The 25,539-nt window shown below is 39.5% G+C and overlaps 1 protein-coding gene across 3 annotated transcripts in view; it reads left to right on the top strand.

Annotated features, from left to right (window-relative positions):
- The window catches only part of GALNTL6 (polypeptide N-acetylgalactosaminyltransferase like 6), a 465,365-nt gene extending 447,626 nt beyond the window's left edge, over positions 1-17,739 (top strand). For all 3 annotated transcript variants that reach the window (XM_032685192.1, XM_032685194.1, XM_032685195.1), the window contains 2 exons: positions 3,785-3,934; positions 9,823-17,739. In XM_032685192.1, the coding sequence (XP_032541083.1) occupies positions 3,785-3,934; positions 9,823-9,990 (318 nt within the window). In that variant the 3' untranslated portion in view covers positions 9,991-17,739. The remainder of the gene's footprint in view (positions 1-3,784; positions 3,935-9,822) is intronic.
- Positions 17,740-25,539: the final 7,800 nt, after the last annotated feature.

The raw sequence follows: 25,539 nt of genomic DNA, 5'->3' as shown, positions 1-25,539 counted from the left end.
TTCCACCCCAGGGCTATACAAACAGGCTGGGCAAACAGCAGTCAAAAGGTTTGTGGGGCTCTTGCAGGCTTTCTGGTGAACATGAGATGGGTGGGAAGCGAGGGTGAATGTCACTGTGGTTCCTAGAAGCTTTCCCAAAATTAAGAACCAGAGGGGAAGAAAAGGGGCAGAAGGATGTCGGGGCACTGTGTTCTTCCACCTCTGCCTTTCCAGAGCTAACTTCTGGCTTCAGGGAAAACTGGGGCTCTGCTGGACTGATAACCAATGGCAAAGGAAAATGACAGGCATCACTGTGTCTTGTCAAGTCCCCAGCCTTGCCAGGGAATAGATGGACAGGCATCATCTCTAACATGGCACAGCAAGTAGCCATGGAGCCTGCTTAGCTCTTTCTTTTCTGCTTGGAGGTATAATTCAAGTCAGAGTCCAGTCTGAAACATCATGTTTCATCTTTGCACAGGGTACATGTTGTCCTCTCAAGTCTAATGCCGTAGTCAGAGCACAATGCCAGCTGACAGACCCCGGCCAGACAGCGAGTAATTGAGCAATGTTGTCAGGCTGGAAAGTATTAATGGTATCAAAAGGGCCTTTGTCCTATAGACAGTCCCAAGCCAGTGGCTGTATCAGGCAATCGTTCTTCAGGCCCTGTGCCAATTATAAGTGAAGCTGGAAAGCTGTATTTTCCCCAGTTACTGCATGACAGGGCTAGGCTACATGAAAAGGCAAAGCATAAGGGCTGAAAGGTTGCTTGATTGCAAATGCAGAGGATAGTGCTGTGTTTTACAGACTCTGATATGAGAGAAGGCAAAGGAGGAAAATGAGCATCCACTGAGCCAGGACACAGGGTTTCTTGGGTCCAGCAGGGAGCAGTTAACAGCAGCCCCATGTGTTGCAGGTGAAGAATCAACCTGCTGTTTGTTCATAATGTGCCTGGGAATTCAGGTGCAGCCTTGTTTCAAATCAACAAGCAGTCAGAAATGAATGAAGTACAAAAAGAGTACAAAAGGGTTCAGCCATTTATTGTAAAATCTGACACAGTTGGTTCCTAACAAAGGAACAACAAAATCCAAAGTGACAAGTGATGGCAAAGCAGAGCATTATATACTCAGGGCTCCAGCTAATAACATGTAGCATTGTTGCACATTATGCAGTGGAGAGATAATATTTATATTGGCCAGATTCAGTGTTAACTAGAGAAAAATTGCTGTTTAAAGTAGGATAGCTTAGAATTATGAGATTGGAAGGACTGTAGGTCTTCATGTTTTGTCTGTAATTGCAACGTCTTAATATCGATTGGGTGTATAGAGAGGTATAACTTTTTTTCTGATCATTTTTTTCTCTTCTCTCTCTTAGTCCTGAAACTGAGTTCCTGTCCCTAACGAGGTTGGTTTTATAATAGTATCACTAGGAGGAAGACATACTTGTTTATTTAAAAATAAAACTGTTTTAAAAAACAGAAGGCTAAAGAAGAAGGAAAAAGAATCTGTCCTAGTCTAAATATTGAGATCTAGTATTGCACAGATCCTGGTTTTTTTCAGTAGAATGGAATAAAAAACACCATTGTGTTACCATGTCTTGACTTGCAAACAGGACACGGCCCTGGTAGCCTTCAGAAACCACACAGGAGCGGAAAGAGCAAAGGTATAATCTAGATCAGGATAATCTGATTTAAAGGCTAGCTCGAGCTCTTTCATGTGTACTGATGCATTCAGTGGGTAGTAGTCCTCAAGCCAAGGTCCAGAGAGCAGCAAGAATTGGCCCCTCAGCTCACCAGTCCTGCACAGAATGAGAAATTTGGAGAGCCACTCACTATGAAAGATGAGGATGGTCCTGCAATAGGATCTCTCTGTAACTGTAGTGATGAGAGTGAGAATATCGCAGAACTACTGTTCCATACCATTCATCGAAGTATTTGTTATTCATCACTTTCAGCTGTAGGTATATTACATGTCCGTAAAAAGGTAAAGGATAAGATAAAGAAAATGGCTTCTGTAGTTTTTTAATTAAAGGAAAATTGTCTCAGACATCTCTTTTTCTAAAGAAACAGCAGCATAGTTTTTTTTCTGTGCCAAATCTTAACTTCTGTCTTTGCTTGTGAAGTGATAAGTTATCATTGTAGGAGGTCCATAATGCTTCCTCAAAGAAATGTAAAGAAAAGTGGAAATAGATTTAACCTTTTGAAAAGCAGAAATTGCTTTGAAAATAAAGTTAAGGCTGTCCACTGCATTTTACTGCAGATGAATGTAAAACGCACTCTGGGAGAAAGAAGAAATAAGCAGGACACAGGGGCAGATTAAGAAAACACTCTCTAGGAAACCTATAATACAGAAGAAATGGGGAGTAACAGCAGCTCACAGAGAGAACAAGGGCTTACAATAAGAAACACAACAAAAAAGGAAAATATTCAGATATATGCTTGTATTTTGGGCCTGCAGGCCAAGAGAGACAGTAACACCTCTCAAATGTGGTATTTGGATGATGGTACAGCATTGAAGGTGCAGAATTTTTAAAAGTTGTATCTTTTAGGAAGACCATGGAAAGAAGATAACTATAGAAATGAAAGGGTTAAAACCTGGGAACTACCACAGAATTATTCAGGATCAGACCCATGTGATATTAAGCTTCAATTTGTAGCTGTTTCCATCAGGGAATGTACACATTGCAGGGAGCAGGATGCTAGATGAGGACCAAAGGGCCCCTGAGAGGGGATGCTGGAGACAGTCTGAGCTCAGTATGGGGAGCTGCTTCTCCGGACAAAAAGCTTGCATGCAGTTCTACATGAACCGTCTCAGCTAAAGAGTTTCTACTAGCAAAGTTTGCTCATTTAAAGAGGGCGTCACTTTCTCAGTATTACATTTTTATTTTTTTTTCCTACAGAAAATCAGAAGTCATGTAGAAAGCCAAAGAATAGCACTCACACAAAAGGGGAAAAAAAAAGGAAAGAAAATAAAAGAAAAGAACCTCACAGCTCTTGGCAGAGCTTCTAGGTAGTAATTTACAACCTGAAGCCTCTTTTCTGCAAGAATTGGTCCATGGGAAAGGAAAATTCACTCCACATCTTTAAACTTGATGCTGTCAGACCTGTCACCTTCATCTGATGATTGAAAGACTGCAGTGTCACAGCATCACTTCAGACAGCTGGTGTCTAATTGAGAAGGATTCCTCTATTAACTGTGACCCTCCATGACTCCTCTCAGGCAGCAAGAAGAGGGATTTTGACAAGCTGCCTGTAGCTCACAGGTTTCACAGTGGAAAGATGAAGATCATTTAACATGTGTTGTTTGGGGGAAAAAAAGACAGTCAAGAGGTTACAGTAACAGTGTCCTATATAAACAAAAGGAAACTGTTCACTGAACATAGGAAAGATGCTGTGATGGGAAGATATCTCTAGGCACCTTCTTCAGACCCAAATGAGAGCTAAAGGAACATCACTGGCAGAAGCTTTCTGAGTCTTAGGCAGCTGAAGTCCTAGAGCATACAAATGCTGCTTTAGCCGGGGTAACTAAAGGCTTTAATACAGCATATCCCCTCTCTTCTCCACAGTACTGTGTCACCAGAGATTTTTTTCTTCCCTGACACAGGGATTGAGCCTTCCTGGGGTATATTCCACATAACTGCTGATGCACTATAATTGAGGCAGTTGGCATCACTGAATTGTACACAGGCAGGATCTTGGTTAACCAGCACCTAGAGTGTGTGAAAAGGAAATCATGCATCAAGCTTTTTGTGTTGTTTTAAATGTTTTTCACTATTAATATATCATTATATTGCCTGTCTGTTTTTCTAGCTCTTCACCTTTGGTTGGAGAGAAGACATCCGCCCTGGGGAGCCACTTCACACCAGGAAGTTCTGCTTCGACGCCATTTCACACAGTAGCCCTGTCACACTGTATGATTGTCATGGGATGAAGGGAAACCAGCACTGGAGCTATAGGAAGGTCAGAGTCACTGTGAGGCATCTCAGAGCCTCAGACTGTCTTGAACGTTTATTCAGTTTAGCACAGGCTTGTGTTTTCCCATCAGAGAAGTTTGTTTTAAAATCCACCCCATCCTATTCCAATTTAATTTTGAGGTAATCTCTCTAGAATATGTTCCTTTCAAACATTCTGCTATTTAGGTCAAATTTAAATGAAAATGGATGTGATCCAGATCAGAGGGTGTCTGTGTTGGATCTGTTCCCTGAGAGGTGTTTTACCATTCTGGCGCTTCAAGTTACTTGTGTCATTTTAACAGAGGCACTGTTGGAAATATTTTCATCCAATGTGACAGCAGCAAGAAATGCTGCTCATGAGTTAAATATTATTATTTTACTTCATTTTCAAGACTACAAGTGGCAGAAAAATCTCCCTCAAAAAAACCCAACAAAAAATCCCCCAATCCAACATTAAAAGCAGAGCTGTAAGCCCAAAGAAGGCAGGAGTTTATAAACTAAAGATAAGCAGCTTAGACACTACTTTGATCTGCTGAGTTTCAGCCTGTTTTTATAAATCACTGGAAACAGGAGGTCAAGCTAGAAACTGTCAGAGCCTCATTTATGGTAAAGTCCTGGTAATGCTATTGAGTTGCTGTTGTTGTTGTTAGGGTTTTTTAATGGTTAATCAGCAAGTTGCCTTGATTAAAGATTATGCTAATAAGCTCTGTATTCCATTCAGAATAAGGATATACATTTCTCTGAAGCACTGAGGATTCTTCTCACACATGCTTCAGTTTTCTTTGACTATTGTGCCTTGCCCTCCACCTTGCTTAAGCTGAGGGCAAAGTGCCAGGAATTGGTCTTTTCCAGATAAACCTCACTACTGCTTTCTAGTTGAAAGTGTATATAGTAGAAAACTGATTCAGAACCATTAAAACAGGTTTGCCCTGACCCTTTTTCTGAGTGCCTACTTATTACAGACACTGTGCCTTTTTACCTTATTTAGGTTGCAAGTGGAGGTCTACCACAAGATTTTCCAGAAATGTAATCCCTTTGAAACTGAAGTATTACCTGTAAGAAAACTAGAATGTATGTGCCAGATATTTAGAGGAGATAAGCTGTGATGGCTGTATTGCTGCCTCTCTGACATTATAATGCCATAATAATACCTTCTTGCTTCAAAACCCTTCTGATTTATCTTTTTGCCTACCAAAGCTACAAGAAAGAAGCTTTCATACATTTAACACTTCATTGTTGCTTAATATAGCCAGTCCATAAGACAAAATGTGGGTCTGGAGCTGCACTCTATAAGGCTCATCACCTTTGATGAGGACAGAATACAGCAGATAACTAAAAAAAAATTACATTTGAAAAAATATGTAGTTTGAGTTCTATTAAATTCTCTGTACAGCTTCCTTTCTAATTTATAGAAGGTTGACAGGGCTCATATAAAAATTCTCAGTGCAAGACAGGCATTTCCATCTCAGCAAGAAACACCATAAAGTTTTGTTATGGTAGAAGTACTGGCACAGTCTTAACTGTAATACAAACCTTCCGTTTGCATAAACCTTCAAATTAGGAAACTGCATTGGAATAATAGAAATATGTATACATGGTTTTCTTTAGGCTTAGTTTTAGTTTGGCTACACCATAAGTAGTTTCCCATGATCTATTTCCTCAGATACAGGGTAGATTTATTTTAGAGACTTTTGGTAGTATATCTTTGCCTCCAAAATCCTAATGATATAATCCTTATCTAGTTTTGAAAGCATCTTGGCAGTAGGATTTTGGGTGTTCTCCCCACAAACAAACAAAAAACGTACAAGAAAGGATATTATATTGTTTAACTACATCTGTACTAGAGCCCTTTACCTAGAGGATGGTATGCTACTAAATCTGCACCCTAAATAAATAAGAATAATAGTCTGGTTAAGCAGGAAGTGTGTCCTTTTAAAAAAACAGAGAGAAGGCCAGCAGCTCTCTTTTGTTCTCTGCACCACTTACAGACACTGAAGCTTCCTAATGGTAATGTACCCATCCTGCCAGTAATTCTCATGCTTTAGGAAAAATGACCCTGCTTGTCAGTGTCTTATAACATGCCTAATGTGAAGTATTTCTTACCATGTTACCATAGTAATTCTATAAAACTAGAAAATAAGAGGTTTTTATTAGTTTAAAGATGAGACTTTTCTCATGATCCTTTGCATCCTTGAGCCAATGGTAAGAAGAAGTTAGGGCTGTGAAGTGATTACAAAGTGCTGCAAATGTAATTTGAAGCCAGGCACTGTTTTCAGATTCTGTATTCTTATAGCATAAACACCCTAACAATCTGGGTTTGGATACTGGCAAATAAAAACAGCTTGAATATTTTAGTGGCAAATAGAATACCTTAGTACTTTACTTTGGGTAAGGAGTGGTCTTCTGACAAAAATTTACAGCTTAGGCCCATTACAGGCACTTTGCTTCTCATTGCAGTGCAGTCACAGAGTGTTCAAACCTCATTCTTTTCCGATGAATGAAATCAAAACCACCACTAATAAAGATGTGTCAAAAAACTGTTCATACTCCCATACTGTTTGAACTACATCTGAGTAGCTATTTGAAAGTCTAGTAAGTTTGTGATATTAAGTAATCAATTTTCTTAGGACTAATCCAAAATACTGGTCTATAGCCAAATATACCTTTAAGAAAAGCCTGTAAGAAGAAAGCCAAGTACCACTGCAAACATTGCTGTGGGTTGTAAGTAGAAGAATAGAATTTAATACCAGGAAAAAAAAATATTGACACCATATTGGAGCAATGTAAGAAATTAGGTAGATAAATGTAAATAACCTGTAATTACTAGTGATTTGGGAGAATGTCTTTAGCTTCCCAAGCCTAAAGCCATTTTCTTGAATCTGTTTGAGACTCCTAAGCATGCCAAGCCAATGATCAGCAGTGCCTACAAATTTTTGTTCCTCATAATGAAGGAGTACGCCTCTGGTCTTCAATGTAGCATCATTCTGGGCTGACAGGTAATACATTGGTTCTGATAAAGTATGATTCAATTTATGTGCCGTAGGCCCACTAGTGCTATTTGTAGAGCACGAGTATCCAAGAGAGGACTGATTTAGTAGGTCTTTAAAAAGGAACAATTGTGCAAAATCAATTACACCGTAATTTTACCCTGAGTCTAGTGCTTATGATAGATGCTAAACTGACAATGTCAAAAACTGTGCCCAGAAGACAGTGGTTTGCTCATAGTCTCCTGACAGCTTCAGGGACAAACTGTAAGAATAAGTTCACTCTTGACACAGTAGGTGTTTAGATTATTTCCTCAGACAGCTGAAGACATGTCATTGTGATAGTACCTTTTATAATATGGGCATCTGTCCTGCTGAAACTGCACTGGGGCTACCAACTAATTTCAGATAAACTACTGCAGCCACCAGCTGATAATGACTTCCAGTTGCTCTTGAGATTGGCTATAGTTATAGCAGTGACCTAGAAGAAATGAAAGGCTCTGTGTCTCATTACCAACCCCCTGAACTGTCAAGACCCATTATCTTATGGAGGAGTTCCTCCTTCTGCAAATAATCTTCAGGCTTGCCATCATGCAGAAGGAAAAAAAAAAATCCCTCTGCTGTTTTCAGATGTCAGCAATGTCTCCAAAATAGCGTTTGTGGTTTCTCAATATTGGTGTAAAGAGGAATTTATGTATTTCTCTTGTAAAGTTCTTTGCTAGGGTTCATGCAACTGTGACTCCTTAAAGTCCTGAGCCTGTTTCTGTAAGAGCAGTAGTCTTTGACCTTAGGTCACCATAAGCTTGAGATTATAAATTAATAGGCCTTTATATATAGCTAAGTCAGCCAGAAGTTTTTCCAGAGTGGTAACTCTGTCCCTGTTCTTAAAAGACACTCTTCTCTCCTAATAACCAGACTCTGAAAGAAAGCACCAACAATGCTTCACTCAAAAATTGCATCCCTGGGATATTTCTGTGAGAAGAAAAACCGCCAGCTTTCTGGAAAGGCTGGAGTGTTTTTCATAGCAAACTTTTTGTGCTGAAGCTGTTTCCTTTCTTCTTGTACCAGCTATCTTATTAAAGCTTCTAGTATTCCAACTTTGGCCTCCTAATAGCTTGGCTGACCTTCATGCCCAGCTATAATGCAAGGAAAACCAGATGCCCCCTTCCTCCAAGGCCCCACATCAGGCCGAGTGGCCATGGCACAGTCACTGTGTCCTGATTTTGGGCAGTGCCACTCCATCAATCTCTTTTTAGAAGACAGGAGGATCTGGTAAGGTGCAGATGGGTGCCTGCACCACCCCATAGGGTGCTTGGGAGTTCTTGCAGGCCCACCTCCTAGTAGGGACACAATAGTCCTTGGTACACATTACAGTTCCCCCCTTCTTGCAAGCTGAAGTATCCTCCCTGCTTGCTTTGTAGAATATGAGGGAAAGGCCTCTACTCATTTGACTTAATCCTGTCAGATGTGATGGTATCCCTCTGAATTACAGTGTTGGGTGTGGGGGTGTGGGTCTGTGTGTTCAACCACTGGTTTTGGGGAAGGGCAGATGCTGGAAGGAAAAAGTGGTGTTTGTGAAAGGCAGATGTAACACCATCACCCACAGCCAGAGAACAAGATGCTTTTGCCTTTGTTCTTTCTTGCATATATTAATTATAAAAAGAGGCATTGTACTTTACCAGAGCTTCACAACCCCCAAAATCAATCAATTTCATCTTTCCTGAATTAAAAAAAAAAAAACACTTTCTTTTTCAAACTGGTTTTAAATAGCTGCTATTTCTTTTTGTCTTCATACTTTTTTTTTTTTGGAATGTGGGGTATTTGTAGTTAAAGGGAAGTTTCCGTGATTGTTGCTCGGCACCCACAGCAGTTGTGTGAGTTTTTAATCAATTTCAATTTGACAAGTAGATCTTTTTTTTCCCTTTCGCAAACTAGGCAAGCAGGCACATCTTGGATTAGTATTAAAATACTAATCAGAGCATGTTTGGTGTGGAGGGGAAAAGCCTGGATGTGGTTTACCAAGAGTAATCTGAAATTTATTTCAACAGATGCAGTATAGTCCCTGGAAACTTTCAAACCATTTAATCACTCCCACATCTGTCTCTCTCAAAACACTTGCTATATGAACTAAGTATGTTGAAATTACCCAACTCACACATATCAGCTGTTCAAGTGAGTAGTTTCTGCTTTAACAAAGATTCACAGTCAGGTTACTTAGCATTCACTCTAGTTTAATAAGTAAAATTAATAAAACTAATCATCATAAATATGCTTTTTAAAGCAACTTAATCCATGCTTACCCTCCCAAAATCTCCATATGGAGCTACATCAGTATTACGATTTCCATCTTATTAGGAGAGAGAGCGTATTTCAGTGGCAGGTCTTATCGAGGCCAAGTCTGCATTGCATGGGGTGAGAACTGAGAACATCATTCCTGTGTCCATCTGTCCACCACTTCAGTTAATAATTCATCTTTAATGTCTTCACCAAGTTGAAGATTGTTACAGCTCCTCCTGCCCAGAAACATGCAACTGTCAAGAATAAGTCTAAAAAAAAACCACCCAAAACCACTTTGGACATTTAAATGGGCTCCAGGCAAATACATGATGTGCAAAGATGTTAAAGACATTCTATTTTTTCATTGTATTATGCAGTTGTTAGTAAAAGACCAGATGATGTCTCCTCCTTCTTTCTTGAATCCTCGGTTTTATGAAGGATGATAACCCAAGGGAAGAAAACACTCCATTGTCTACAGCTTCCTAATAATAGCTGTGGTTATTACACAGGGTTAGTGCACAGAGACCACAAAATCATTTCATATAGGGCTGTGTTAATCCATGTTCTGTAAAATGAGAATACTTCCAATGCTTTGGCATTTGCTACCTAATTCTGGTTTTTTTCATTCCTCTAGGACAAAACTTTATTCCATCCGGTAAGCAGCAGCTGCATAGATTGCAACCCAGCTGAGAAGAAGATTTTCATGAACAGATGCGATCCTTTATCTGAAACTCAACAGTGGATTTTTGAACATATTAATATGACTGTTTTAGAAAAATTTAACAGCAAGGCCAGTTCCTAGAAAGAAAAATAAGAGAGAAAAAATGAACACGCCTATTTACATACAGACTGCAGACTACGTTTTCGCCAGCATCTGGGTCAAAGGAGTCAGGAATTAAGTTTCCTAGATCCAGGAAATCTGTTCTGAGGATTAAGAAAATGCCACAGCAAGAGTCAGCAGGCTGTCCTTGTGGATGTACAGTATCTGGAGAATTTGGCCAAGAGCCTCACCGGATGCTGCTGAGAACTTCAGGCTGAAAATTCCCTTGCTGGTCAAGGGAAAAACTTTGTTTAAAAACTGTTTAAAAGTACTCCAAGTTAATAAAGTAAAACAAAACTCTAGTTTCTCAGGTCAAATCCTGCTGTAATGAGTAGCTCAGAACAGGCGCTATAATTTGGGATGGGTATATGGTGTGCATGACAGCTACAGGAACCTGAAGAAATCCCAGGTTTTAGAACTAAACATGCTAGTAGAAGAATAATGATGTCCCAGCACTCCCTAAACAAGATATATGCTCTGTTGACATTCTCTTAATAAAAAGTTGGGTTAAGCAGGTTTAACCCTCAGAACCGCTGCAATTAATTTTAAATACCTCCCTTTTACATTCCATTCATTACCAAAATAGGAATGGTAGAAATTTTAGGGTCTAGAATTACACTGTAGTGAAGCATGGAATAAACTGTAAGGTTTTGCTCTCATATTTTCCCCTTCAGGAAAAAAAGTAAAGCAATCAAATCTCTATACATGATATATTTAGCCATTGTGATTCAAATCCCATTGTCACATAAGGTGAGAGGGTATTTTTAGTGACAAATATAAGAGCAGCAGCTGCAGCATAGTGGAAGGCTCATGGACTAGCTATCTTTTCTAAAGGTAGAATCCTTACCAATGTATAAATTAAATTGAAAATAGGCTGGAAAAAAAATCGGGAGAGTAGGAAATAATTGCATACTGCATGCTGAACTAGATTAGTCAAATTAACATTGGTATGTTGCCATCACCTAAAAGTATGTTGACTCCCTGCAGTGCAGCTTGAAAGATCTTGAAGTGCTCTTGACAGATAGGAATGGAGAGAAAAATTGACATGAAATCAGTTGGGTGGTTTCAGAGTTTTTGAAATCTGTGATGGAAATCATGTGAACTTTGCAGAGTTAGCAAGTGAATGGTATTGTAGATGTCATGAGGGAGGAAACAAGAAGTGCAAACAAGTTAAATGTTACAATATTTTGACACTTTAGGCACAGGCACAATTCACAGTAACACAGACTTCCGTCACCCGGATGATCATTATGGTGTCTCTCAGACTCATCAAGCCATTGGAGTGAGAGGCCTCTAAAACTTCTTTGGGAGGGTGTCTGTGGTTCTCCTCAGTTAATACTGATGTGTGGAACATGACTAATAGCTTTGAGATTGTTCAAGGTAAGAGCGAGTATAAATTTATATCAAATATGTGGCCTGCTTTTACTTGAAAGATGAATTCACAGATGAAAGCACCATAAATGCAGATAGATCACATGCTCTGTGCTGTAACTCCTTTCAGGTTCCAGATATAACATTTGTAGTTAAGTTACTTATTCTGATTGCTGAAGAGGTGGCCGACTAACCAAAATACTGATGTGCAATCTACACTGTTTTGAGGGACTGTTTTCTTTATTTCTCTTTAAGCTGTGTTTATGCACAAGAGCATTGATTGCATCCAGAGGATGGTTCTAATACCAACAACCGTGCTATTTTATGGCAGCACCTTGTAGTTGCAGGTCATAGGAAATTTTTAGAAGGGAAACGAGATCCTGTACCATTCAAGATGCATGCACTTGGAAAATTGTGAAATGCATCCATGTATTTAGCAATTGCTGCAAGTTAGTGAAGAAATCTTTCAAATAATTTGAAAGAAAAATATCTACTTCTCATTTTAGACTTCTCATTATATGATTTTAAAATAAGTGAGATTGTTGAAGTATTGTTTAAATTTGATTTGAAGATATGGTGCACTTGGGAACAGAAGCAGTAATGCTGTGGTGTGCGGATACTTCAGATTTGTTTAGCCATCAGTACACAGAAGCAGTCTAGCAATGCAAACTGTCAGCCTTTCCAGGTACAGTGCTCACAGCAGCATATATTTGCAGCTTGAACATGAGGAAAGACGGTTTGGGAAAAAGAAGAAAATGGCTGCCTCAAATGCAAATGCAGCCCTCAAGCTGCTGATTGTAAATGGCCCCAAACTGTCAAAGTCCTGGAAGCAACACTGTATGCCCAAAATAGAGAGGCAAAGGTTGGATTGCTAAACCAGAACAGATTGGTGTGGTTATATCATTCAATGTCTGACTGCATCTCAGTGGTCTGATTTTGAGATGTCTAATGGGAACTAGGCTGCTGTTGGGGCAAAGAACTTTTGTGCCTTTTACGGCCCTCGTTGAGTAATATTGCACAGTGCCTTGCACTGCCAAAGGAAACCTTCCCCTTACTTGTAGTTGATCACTGCTTGTAAACTCTAGCAGTCCTTGTCAGAAAACATAACTAATATTCAGATGTTCTGGGGAAAGATAATAGTCCTTGCACAGGATTCCTTCAACAAAAGTTTTATTAATAATAAATGATCATCGCTACCTCTCAATTAAATTCTGTCTTGGGTGTTCTCCAAAGGTTTCCACTGTAAGAATATTTCATTACTAATTTATGATTCTGAATTTCTTTGATTCTTTCTACCACCGTATCTTTTCTACCCAGCAAACTTAAGAACAACTTAGTAGGATGGACAGATGTATCTTCCTCTCGTATTTCAGCAGGAGAATTTAACTCTAATATGTGTTTCTTCAAAAGACTGAAGTTTCTTCCCAAAATTTCTGTTTGAATACCGGATAGTTCTGAACATATTTTAAGTGTAGAGCACAGGCGACATTAACTAATGTGGGCTCATCATTTCAATGGAGTTATACTGATTTCCCCAACTAATGACTTGCTTCAGTTTCTTTCAATTCATTATTTTATGGCTGAGAGGGCTTAAAAGAAGATCTTTGTATTGTAAGAGTTCATCAGCACCTACTCTAAATTTTTTCCAGTTAAAGTTATCTGACCTTTTTTTGCGGCCAGCAAACTACTGTGATAGGAGAGAGCAACTGGAAAAGCTGGAATGAACTCCAAGTGCAACTAAAACTCTAAAATCACACATTTCCCTGCATGTATTCTAGAATCTAAACTAAACAGAGGCCTTGAGGGACAGGGCTTAAAGGAGAGAGGAGGAGCTGGGAAACAAAATGTTTCATGTGTGGGAGAGCAGCCTTGTTGCAGAGGCATAAGGCATCACTTTTTACTGGCCACAGTCTTCTTATTTCAGAAAAATGAGATTGCTTTAGAACAAATGTTTCTGCAACAGTATGGATATTTTCATGATAATAATGCATTATTCTTGGGTTTTATCTGTTTATGAATAAATGGTCTGTAGCTGCTGAACTAAGTCTGCCTCATGATAAAGATAGACTAAGTTTGAAAGGAAGCTGACAAGCACTTAACAACCTTTGATTACTGGCTATTTACCAGGCATCAATGTCTCCATGACCTCAGTGAAATCAGATGCCATAGAAGATCATAGAAGAATAGTATATAAATAGTTTGACCAAATTGATTAGATGGGTTGCACTTCTGCAAGAGTGGATGTTACCTTTGTTTAAAAAAAAGATGTCAGAATCACAATTTATTTGCATTTTTACTGATAATTTCTGCAAGGGAGTGAGTAACAGGGACTGTTTTAACCTACCCAGATGGATTGGGGATGGAGCATTTTAGGAAGGCAGCACTGGGAGGCTTTCAGTGTGGCTGACAGCAGGGGTGCGTCCATTTTCTATTTAAAGAGCATCTATAATGCTGTTAACCTAGCATTTTTTGAGAGAACGCAGAATGTACATTAAAAAAAAAAAGATAATGATTTTATTTTTCTTTTTAATCCATCAAGGTTGTTTGGGAAATAATTTCAAAACCTTTGAAAACAAAACAGGCTGATCAGAAGTAACTTTTATTATAGCTGGTATTAGTATTATAATGTTCATTAATTCATTTGTTTAACCCCCTTCCAAATCTGTTTCGTATCCTGTTAGAAAGAGCACAAGGGTCCAAGAGTGCTTTTACATAATGTTTTCAGGATCTTCCCCTGTCTGAAAGTTTTGAAAGGCCTTTTAAAAATTAGCAAATATAAACCAAAAGGTAACAAGGAAAAACGCTTGGCTATTATGTCTGGTCTACCAGAATATTTTGCTAAACTTGTGCAAAAATAATATATTTTAACTGGAAATTTTTAGATTAATAAATAATATAGTTTAGTAAGTCTTTAGTGTGTAGTGCTTTCTATCGAAGAATTTTAATTTTTTAAAAAAATTAATTTGGTTAGTTGCTGACAGGTTTTTTTTTAACCACATTTAATACATAAATCTGTCCTGAGGTCTCCTGTAATCTCATATTTCCTTTTCATAATTCCTAATGCACTGAATTTAAGAAAATGTGAACATAGGAAAAAAAATCTCAAAAAAGTAAGAAACTTGTGTAAAAACAAACAGTGAGAATGGGTAGCTAGAGATGTTGAGAAAAATGCATCACATTTCCAAAGCTTCAGCTGCATTCAGAAAATACATTTGCTTTGTGTGGTGGCTTTCTATTCTATCGGTGTATCATTAATATTAGTGGTACTACTCCTGAGGCAGGCCATCTGAAAATGGTGTTAGCATTTGGTCCAATAGGTGGACAGCATGGTGCTAGAGGAAAAAAATCTAGGAACCGCTCCTGAAAAAATTGCATTCAAACATTGCAATCTGATATGCCTTAAGATCTTAGCTGTTTTTAAGATTTCTTTATCTTAGTATTTTTTTACAGGACCCGGTAGTGCAGTAGGTGCTTCGGTGGCCCTTATGAAAACAATGCAGACAACGGGAACAAAGAGGGCACAGGTGATTACCTAAAGGTGTGGTTACTGCAGCAATGTCAAGGTTAATTACACACAAAGAGAAGTTTGTTTATTTTATGTGGCCGCTGTAGTAAATGCCCAGCTTAAGAGAACAGATGAATGAGAAGGATCCTTGCAAAGTGGGCCAGCAGAAAAGCTTGTACTCAATAGAAGATGTAGAAAAAGTCCCAATGGTCCATTTTAGAGAAGCAGATGAACAGGGTGTTGAGATGGATATCATAGTGTAAGGGATATGAGGGGAGCTGCAAGTGAGGCAAGTCTGGTAAGTAAGGCTACTATCTAAAAGATATTAAGACATAGGAAAGGAAAACTTGGTCCTCATTAACCTTAGCCCTCATTAACCTTGGTAGGATCCCTAACACTTTGTCAAAGTATTAGTTGATTTAATTAAGTTAATCCTTCATCTCCCCCAGTAAATGACTCAACCTGGAAGAAACCACAGTTCAAGCAAATTTCTGTTTACCAGTCCAGAGCATCTAATCAGCAAAATATGCCACTAGCAACAGTTTAGTCAAAAATCCCAACTGGCACTAGAAATAAAACAATATTATCAGCCTGAAAGATCAGTAGACCTCTGGCATCCCTCTGTGAAAAAAGATTTCACTTGCCTAAAGAACTGATTGATGGTAATGATCCTAGATTAAGAAGATCAGGAATTGTGAGCTTTCAAGGAGGTGAAAGGCCAAATGGTGAGATTAGGACTTGGCAGTTTAATTGAGAGAGGAAGGAGGAAATAGGTGGTAAAAGGGAAGAAGCAGGAATCAGGTTTAATTCTGTATATGAAGGAAGTATGACCTACAAAGGTCAGTCACTGATAATTTTGGATACTTCTTCATAGCAGAGCTTGCATGTTTATTTCCATCACAAATATTCAGTAATTGAGAGGCAATCAAGTCCTCTTGCAAGGACTTAAATTTAGAATAGAAACTGGATAATCTGAAATGTATTGATTGTGAAATACATGATGGCAACTAGAGAAAAGCTTTGCTGGACCCCAGGTTTGTTCTGAGTTTTTCGCCAAAGGTGTGTGTGGACGTTCCTGAGGATACTTTGTGGGTAGTATGTAGAAGCAGAACATTATGGTCACTGTTTTACCTCAGATTAATATCTCTCTATATCTCAGGCTTTTTTGAAAGAGGAAAAGTGTTTAGCTAAATTTTTCAGGAAATGTCAACTTGGATCAGTGCGAAATAGCTCTGCCTGCTCCCTGTGTGGATCAAGATAATAAGTGTTTCTCTTCAGACATCAAATACAGCTCTCAAAAAAAAAAAAGAATAGTATGGCTCTGCCTTCATGGTTCCTTGCAGTTCAGTTATTTTATTTATTTTTTTCCTATTTGGTGTTTCTTCCCTTCTGCTGGCTTCCCATCTGCAGGATTCTGCCAGAATGCTGTTTCTCTTTCTTCCCACCTTTCTGGTTTGTGCCAAAGGTGTTTCTGCTGTTGCAGATCCCCTCTTCAAGATAAAAGTGACTAAAACTGCTTTGATCTTGACTGGGCAGAGCCACAAGCCTTTCTGCCTCAGGGTACATGGTTTACAGTGGCTTGTGCTAACAGTGGGATAGGGAGGAGAAATGCACCTGAGAAGTTCTGTCCTTATGGGCCAGTCTCACTATAGATTTCGTTCATGGAAAAGTTATAACTCATAGCACAGAGAGTCAAACATCCTAGAGGGAGAAAATTGCATTGGTGATCTACTTTCTCACCCATCTTCAATATTCAGAACTGCCCAGAGAAGGAAGTATGTAAGAACAGGAAGCATCTTAGTCGGTGGATATACTTTGTACTAATGTTTAGAAGCAGCCAAACTTAGTCTGGACATCAGGTTTTCCTCTTTTGATTATCCGTATTGAGCTAACATAGATACAAGAAACTGAGCAGAATTATATTAAATTGTGGTTTGTGAAAGCCACCAAGGGATTATAATAACTTTAACTGAAGGCATTATTGCAAATCTGAAATGGATGCATAATCTGTGATGAATGCATGATACAGGTTAACTTCTAGTCAAGCTGCAAAGAGTCAGATGGGTTGGGTTTTTTTACAAAAACACAAAAAGAGAGTGATTATCCAACATGCAGCAGCTTTTGCTTACAGATGTACAGGGCTCCAGTTTATTCCCCAGCATGTCAGCAAAGTTAATATCTATAATGATTCCCATTATCAAAGCAACATTCACAGAGATGGCAGTAAAACATCACCTTTTCTTTCCTACTAGACAGGAATCCTTTCATTGGTTTCCTATTTGGTTTTATGCACCTCCAGTCATTTATTTGTAGCCAGAACATATGGATAGAAGTTGTACCGTGTCCCTTCACTAAACAAGTTCCTAGGAAATCAGAGTACCAGTGTAAAGGCTGTACAAATGCACTTTTAAAAGAATTGTCAGCCAAGGAAGGGGGATTTCATACAAAAGAAAAGTAAGTCCCCCTGAATGGACATGAGCTGGCAATGTGTGGTCACAATGTGCACTTGCAGCCCAGAAAGCCAGTCGTATCCTGGGCTGCATCAAAAGCAGCATGGTCAGCAGGTCAAAGGAAGCGATTCTCCCCCTCTCTTCCACTCTTGTGAGACTCCACCTGGAGTGCTGCATCCAGCTCTGGGGCCCCCAGCACAGGAATGACATGGACCTGTTGGAGCGAATCCAGAGGAGAGCCACCAGGATGATTAGAGGGACTAAGTACTTCTCCAGTGAGGAAAGACTAACACAATTGGGTTTGTGCAGCCTGGAAAAGAGAAGGCTAAATTCTTTACTGTGATGCTGGTGAGGCACTGGAACAGGTTGCCCAGAGAAGTTGTGGATGTCCCATCCTTGGAAATATTTAAGGTGAGGTTGGATGGAGTTCTGAGCAACCTGGTCTAGTGGAAGGTGTCCCTGCCCATGGCAGAGGGATTGGAATTAGATGATCTTTAAGGTCATTTCCAACCTAAACCGTTCTATGATTCTAAAACTTGTTTTCCTTTATTCCTGTCATATCAGCCTCCCTATTGCAGCTACTGCTCTGCATCAAAACATATAATGTTAATCTACACCTAGAATAGGTGTACACCTAGAAGAGTCATGATGCTTCATCAGGGCTCTGCTGCCAGTTTTTCATACAAATCTGCACCATAGCTGTATAAACCCATTCTTTGGGGGTTGTTCTCCACAGTTGTTGTCCTGGCAAGGGGTACATTCCTTCCAACTTTGGCCTGACCTGCAGTTTTCCACCTCAAACTCTGTTGGCTGAAGTAGCTCGATATTGCCCAGCTCTCCAGGTGATGTGGTTCACAGCACATCTCTCAACACTTCACAGCAGTCCAGTCCACATAAACACACACACACACACACGCACGCGCACACACACGTACGGTCTACCAAGCATTAGGTGGCAAAATAGAAACATGTGGTCCCTTCTGAGTCTCTGAGTTGCTTCTGTTTATCAACTAGCCTTTCTGATGGTCAGAGTATTTTCCAGGCATCTTTGTGAATACACTTTCCTGCAGGTATCCTGCAAAACATCCATTTCTCTCACTTTTCTGAGAGTCTGGAATTAAAGCCTTCACTTGCTGTTAAACAACATTCAGGACAAAACATTCCCTGGCAATTAAACTATTATAAATTATATATAAAGGGCCAAGAAGAGTTGAAGACAACTTTGTGTAATCTCTGTCCAATATCCCAGTAGGCAAGACAGCCAGTAATGATCTGGGCTGATAGGCAGCTGGTAGAGCTCAATCAACAAGTAAAATGGAGTTGTCTAATTTTCTGTGAATCAAGGTCAGATTCTTTGGTTACTGTAATTTAGGAAATATAGCTTTCTGAAAAAATGGGGAAAATATTTTCAGGTGCGTGCATTTGAAGTATTATACAATAGACTACAATTAGTAATTATATAAATTATAATAAGTAAAGGAAAATATACACTTCTGTGCTGACTGGTCTGATAGTTGGTTTAGATGTTATTAAACAACAGCTGTAGAAGCTTTGACCAACTTACTAATGCATAAAATAAAGTTTTTAAGACATGCTTAAAGAGTTTACAGAGAGCACATGCCTGTAAATTTCTGGACTGTAATTAAGAAGCTCAACGATGGAATAAAAATTGTACGCCTGTCCTATTTTATATTTGGATGTATTATGTTACAGAATACAAAGTAAAAGATTGCTAAAGAGCAGTTTCAAAAAGATTACCATGATGTGAATGAATAAATACCTCTCAGAAGCTACAGCATTAATTTTTCAGTTTGTGGTACATCTACTGCTGCTAAAATAACCTGCTGTGGGTGGGTGAAGAACCAGACAAGCCCAACCAGCTGCAGGGCTGCCCAGGGCCATATGGCTGCTCATGTTCCCACAGCCCCCAGCCATGCCAGCTGTGTAATATCAACAGAAAGAGAAGCCAAAGTCCTGTTCTTTAACAAAGAGCACTGTTAGCTCTGGCAACACCTTAAATCATATCTTGAATGTCCACTTAAATAAGAGGCAAATACAGAAGTGAGGACAAAACAGATACTGGTGTAATAGTCCTCGAGTGACAAGTAAGGAAGCATTGAAAAAGTTTGTGAGAACTTGATTCCAGTAAAAAGTCATGTAAGTCAAGATTTACTTGTTCCACTTCCATGCCAAATTTTAAAAAAAAAAAGCAACAACAACAAAAAAAACCCCCAACCTAGAAATTCCCAGCACCACTGGTTCTTTTTCTACCTACAACTAATAAGACATATAATACATCATCTTCCTCAGGAGGATTAACTGCAGAAGTTTAAGAGTCATACAGAAGAGTATGATTAGTCAACCTTCAAAGACTAGGGAAGGAAGAGTTGCTTATTACGTATTATTTATCTTAAAGGAATTATTTTTCTTTTTCTTTTTTATTTTTGTCTCTGCCTTACGCCCTATAACAAAATTTTATGCATACCCATACACTTCAGTTCTTCAGTGCTGTACCTCTATCCTGAAAGCTTCTAATCTAAATTAGTTATTAAATTCATCCCTGACATCCACTACATATGGCATAGTTGAGGTAGGTTTTAACTGGACACAATCTAATTTTTGTTTATTCAGGCAGCTTTCTGAGGGAGCAGGTAAAGTGAACATTGCTTCCAAAGACCTCTGAACATCAGAAATAGCAAAAGTAAGAAAACTATAAGCATGCATTGAAAACATGTGAGCGTTCCTTGTCTAGAGAACTTAAAAGGGTACTGTAGTCCAATGCAAACTGAAGACATTCACAATCAGGAAAAAAAATAGTTATTTTCTACCTAACCTTTCTACTTAAGCTGTTTGGGACTAATTTCTTACAGGCAGTTCTACTGAACAAACCTGGTAAATATCTTCCAATAGTGATGATAGACTGAAACAGTGATTATAACAACAAAACAAATTATAAGTGAGGGAGATGTACAAATAAGAAAAACTTCTATCAAGTCCTTAATGAGACTGGAGTCATTAACATTACAGGCACTAGCCTTAGTGAGGGAACAACTAGGAACAAAAAAAAATTATTATTAAAAGAACAGTAAAGTGCTTTAGATACATCAAAATCAATTAGGCATTAGTTTTAATGTAGCCTAAATTTAAAAGCTGTAAAACAACAGAGAATTTTCCCATTTGTATCATTTAGAGTTCACAGCCGGAGGAAAACACCATGTATAAAGAAACCAGAGAAACTTGTGTGAATTGTGTGTCAATTATCTAATTATCTTTGATAACATCAGGTGCAAACCTTCAAGGAATAAAGTTTTAAAGAGCTCTTGCAGGTAAGAGTGCATCAGGAGGGTAATAAGACTTTAAGCAGGAGGAAAAGAAAGTAGAAGGAACTGCATCTTGCTCTGAAATGAGTGTGCTGTCTCTGCAAGGATCAGTGATAGACAAGAGTTACATGGTAGTTACTGGACCATGTTTATTAACTCCAAATGCAGCTTTTTGGCACGGGAAGAGGGACAAGAAGACTGGACGCATTTCTGCTTTGTCTTTTCTTTTACTTCAAGGCTGAGATGCTGCCACATATACTCCTGCTAGTCAAGAAAGGGAGGATCCAAGTCTGGCTCCTACCTTCTGGCCTCCCTTCGTCCTCTGCGATGCCTGTGGATAGGGAAGTGTGAGGGCAGTTTGTGATCTTCCCAGGTGGGCAGCTCCTTGCAGAGGCGGGAGTTTTCTCTGACAGAGGAGTCAGAGAAAGCTACAAGATCTCAGCCTACAGATACAGCTCTACCATAGCAGCAGCCATTTGTAAGTGCTTGAATAGGGCAGCTGCCCTTGAATTTCCATCATGAAAAGCCATCAGTCTGTGAAGTGTTTCTGTACATTAGCTACCTAGTGGTGATGCTTACATCCCTACTTCTGACTGGTAATTCTGTGCACCGGCTGGAGATGTGTTGCTATTCTGCACAATGGGTAATGCTATGAGCTCTGGACAACAAGCTGTCCCAGCTGGGTGAGAAGGAGATGGGTCTATGTACTCCTGGTCAGCAGCAGTATCTCCTCTTTGGTATTGAAGGGGAATTGTAGTGACCTCTTCAACTGGAAGCCTTGGTAAGTGGATTCAGAATATGGTGTCTGGTGGGGTGTTTGTATGTGGATGATTACTCCAACTAGCTTATTTCTTTTTGACTTTCAAGATGAGGGAGGAAAATGGGTGTCTTTAATACTGTTTTTTCTTCTGCCAGACTAAGTGATTCTCAAGTGACATTCACTACTGTCTTAGTTAAACATGTCTCCTGATTTAGAACTAATGAGCTTCTACATCAAAGAAATGCCAGGGTAAACTTTATTTTGGCAGGGAGGAAGCAAAATTGACAAGTAGAAGGACAATGTCTCCCAACAGTTTCTCTCAACTTCCCAGAGAAGTGGGAAGAGTTGAGAAAGTGCCACTGGGGGGCTAACCCCAGTAGTAGCACCTTCAAGTTAATTACTTGCAGCCCTTTGCCAGAGGTTGGCTCTGTAGCTACTGTCTGAACTAGAGGAGAAAATGCCCCCTATATCTGGATTACTTGGTTATTCTTATCTCCTCAGTGCTTCCCAGTACCCAAATTGAGAGCAGAAAACCAGTCATCATTGGACATCCCCCTGAAGTGCCTCCTTAGGCCACCCCACATGCTTCAGGTGACCCAACAGGGTCCATACTCGCACCACCAGGACAGGACACTGCAGTCAGAGGGGGAACTGCCAGCTCCTCATCATCCCACACAGCAACAGACTATACCAAAGATTACTTAGTCTTTTGCAGATTCATGCTCAGGGTTTGGTTGTTTGGGTTTTTTTTTAGCTGTCTCACTCAGGGGTTCCTCTTTGTGCCTCCTACTTAGTGACCAGCTGTGGCTTCACCATTTTTATGCCAAGAAACCTGCATTTGCAGCCCTCTCAGAAGATATGACCCTGACTCTCCAAAGACTGGGACACACAACTGAAAAAAGACCACATCAACCCAAAATCAGGTCAGTGATTAAAATTCTTCATGTTGGCATGTCAAGTGTCGGTATCATAAGGGTGCTCATGAAGTCATTAGCAGTTGTAGACCTGAGAGCAAGAACTGTCTATTTAACTGTTTCTGAAATAGCAGCTTGGGGGAGGGGAAGGTGGGGAGGCAAAGCTCTTCTGTTAAGAAATGCAAGATACTAGAAGTGTAAGTGTTGTTTCCGGAGCTGCCACATTCCAATTTCCAGTAAATGAAAAGCAACAACCATAAATTTTGTGTCCTTTATGCTAGCTGCTTTTGGTATAGGGAATGTTGATGAACTTTTTGTTCCATGCAAAAAATTTTTCTCTTCACCTGACTCATTATTAGATAATCTTCAGCAAGCTTACACCTGAAAGGCTGAAGATGTGGTGATTCTTAGAACAGTCTTGTCAATGCATGTGTGATGAAATTAAGGGAAGTCTAGCTATGAATGAGGTCTGTAACATTTTCAGTTCCCCTGAGAGCTTCCATCAAAGTTAATCTAAAGTAAAATATTTCCCTTCTTAAAGAACGTTTGAAGCAAGAGAAACTAAATATTTATCTATTGTTTGCCTGCCACGATGTTCTTTACTTGGTGTCTGAGCACAGTGGTTGGCATATACAAATACAGCAGCTCATTTTTTAAAAAAGCATTGTCTTTTATGATTAATAAAGATAACAGTTTGCATTTCAGATGAAGAGACAACAGTTTATCACAAAATATTTACTCTGCCCAGAAGAGCAGCAATTTACAGACCATTTAACAGCAGTGTGTGTATACATTTAAAAATTACATTTTTTTTTTTTAAGTAAGGTTTTTTTTGTGTGCTAAGCAGTTTTCTGTAAGTAAAAGGATTAGATTTTGTCTGGCATCTTTGAATTTATATTCTGTGAAAAGCAGTAGTGATTTAGATCTTAGTTTTTATAGCATGTAGCATGTAAGGCGTGTTTAACTTCTTGTGGGGGTTTTTTAGATTTATTTGTTTTTTTAATAGATCATAGTCTTTATTTCCTTCTCTGGGAAGGGTCACCACAAGCTCATAAGTGTTCTGCTCTTAAGCAACATAGGAAACTTAACCTCTTTGCCTTTTTAGTTTAGTGGTCTTACACTATTCACCAACATTCACCAAACAAGAACATTTTCACTGAGAATGGTTCTTAGTCACTCTCTTTTCTCTGGCTTTAAAAGAAAACACAAAACAAACAAAAAACCCCAAACAAACAAACCCAAACCACAAAACCCCAACTAACCAAACAACAAAAAAACCCACATGATCTCAAATTTCCTCATCAGTTGACTGGAGGATAAAAAAACCTCCACACAGCACCTATTTTTTCAAAAATTATGGAGAAGGGGAGGAATAAGAAGGGAGCAAGAAGGGCTAGGAAGAGTCGAGTTAGTGCATAGCCCTTGGGTAGACTCTTACCATCTCTTGCTCCGTGTCCCGTGAGCTGAGGTAACTGGCACAAGGGAATTTTGTAGTGCTGTCATTAGAGTGCATCTGGTCACAAAACTGTATGGCAGGCCTCTCTTTAAGCTTTATTGATGGTAACGGTGACAGCTGTGTGCAAGGACCAAATATGAACTTACTTGCATGGAGACGTTCCCATCTGAAAAGCCAAATGCCAGTAAAGGTTCTTGGGCTCCACAATGCTTGATGGCTTGTGAATCTGACTGTGAACAGCAGCTGCTTATGGGCTGGGGGCAAGAAGTCTGATAGTTCTTAATGAAATACAGTTTGTGAGGAGAATATCTATTGGTACTTTGCTTATGCCCAACGAGATGGAGCTGCTGTATTTCCCCTTACAGAGTACACTACCACTCACTGTTCTGAAGCACATGCTCTCAGGTCAACGGGAAGTTGATTAAGAGTAGAAGAGCTCCCAAAATGAACCAAATTCACAAAAAAGTAATTTGCTCCACAAATGACATCTGCAGCAAGATATGCTGTATCAGATAACTCAGGCAACATCTATATATCCTTACCTAATTTCTGTATTACTTGTGGTAATGATGCAACAGAAGAAAGTCCCCAACCTTTCTGACTGGAGTTGGGGCCTTGGCTCCCACTACCATGGCAACAGAAGTGCTGCCTGCTGAAAAAGCCAGCTGAGTCTGTAAAGGTCACTGGAGTCCTTTAGAAACCCTGGGGAGCTTTATCCTCAAAGAAAGAGGAAGAGGCACAAGTCTGAAGCTGGCAAGGCAAAATAGTTTGCCAATGGCAAGCATACCAAATTTCCAGTTTATCTCATAAAGTGCATTTTTAATGTGCTTATATTTACTTTAGGGCTATTTGAGTTCTTGTCATGTTTTGTGGAGGAGTGGAGGGTGACAGGGTTTGGGGAACAAGGATGGGAAGATTCTGTTTTTCTTTAGTTGTCACAGCTAGAATTTATTCATAAGCTGCAAGGACTGATATCTTACAGAAAAAGCCCTAGAACTGCAAAAGCTCGTGTCAAAAAGGAGAAAATATCTTTTCTTTGGCTTCTTTTCTGCAGTGTTCCACTCCAGCACTTGGCAGACCAGATGTAAACCACTGCTTTTGGGGATACTTCTTACAATACCAGATTTGGGGACATCAGAGTCAGCTTAGTCCCATCACTTATGACATGCTGAAGCTGTGGGAACTGTTGGGTCCATTTACCAGATCCAGCCCAGATCATCCTCTGATTGGAAAGCTTTTTAAAGAATTAAAATTCTTGAAGCATCCTTTCATGTTTAAGGCTGTATATGATTGCAGGAGTTCACTCTTGCATGCTTTAAGCATTTGTGCAATGCTTCCTTAAACCTGTATAAACTATATCTGGCAACAACTTGGTTGGGAAGAAAAGCATTTTTCCTCCCCCTAAGAAGGTGTATTGAGGCTGCTGGGGTTAATACGGGGGAGAAGCTGAGTGTGCAGCAGCAAATGCAGCCTGGCTCGCTGACCTGAAACGCTGTACTGGCCAAGGAACAAAAGCCTGACTCTGGTCTCCTTTCTTTTGCCTGCCATAAAACAGCTATGCGAAGTCACATCACTGAGCAGCAAAATGAAGCAAAAAGATGCCACCACCACCTCCCTCCCCAAAGCCTCTGTATTTAAAGAAAATAAACTCAAAGGTGCTGGATGGGCATATGTAATTGAGGATTCAGACACATTCTTAGTACTGCAACCTTCTCTACTCCCAGTGCATGCTAAGCAAGTAGGTGATTCTGAATG

The sequence above is a fragment of the Chiroxiphia lanceolata genome, chromosome 4 (genome assembly GCF_009829145.1).
Source record: "Chiroxiphia lanceolata isolate bChiLan1 chromosome 4, bChiLan1.pri, whole genome shotgun sequence".
Classification (NCBI taxonomy): domain Eukaryota; kingdom Metazoa; phylum Chordata; class Aves; order Passeriformes; family Pipridae; genus Chiroxiphia; species Chiroxiphia lanceolata.
This window is presented reverse-complemented; position numbering and strand designations above follow the sequence as displayed.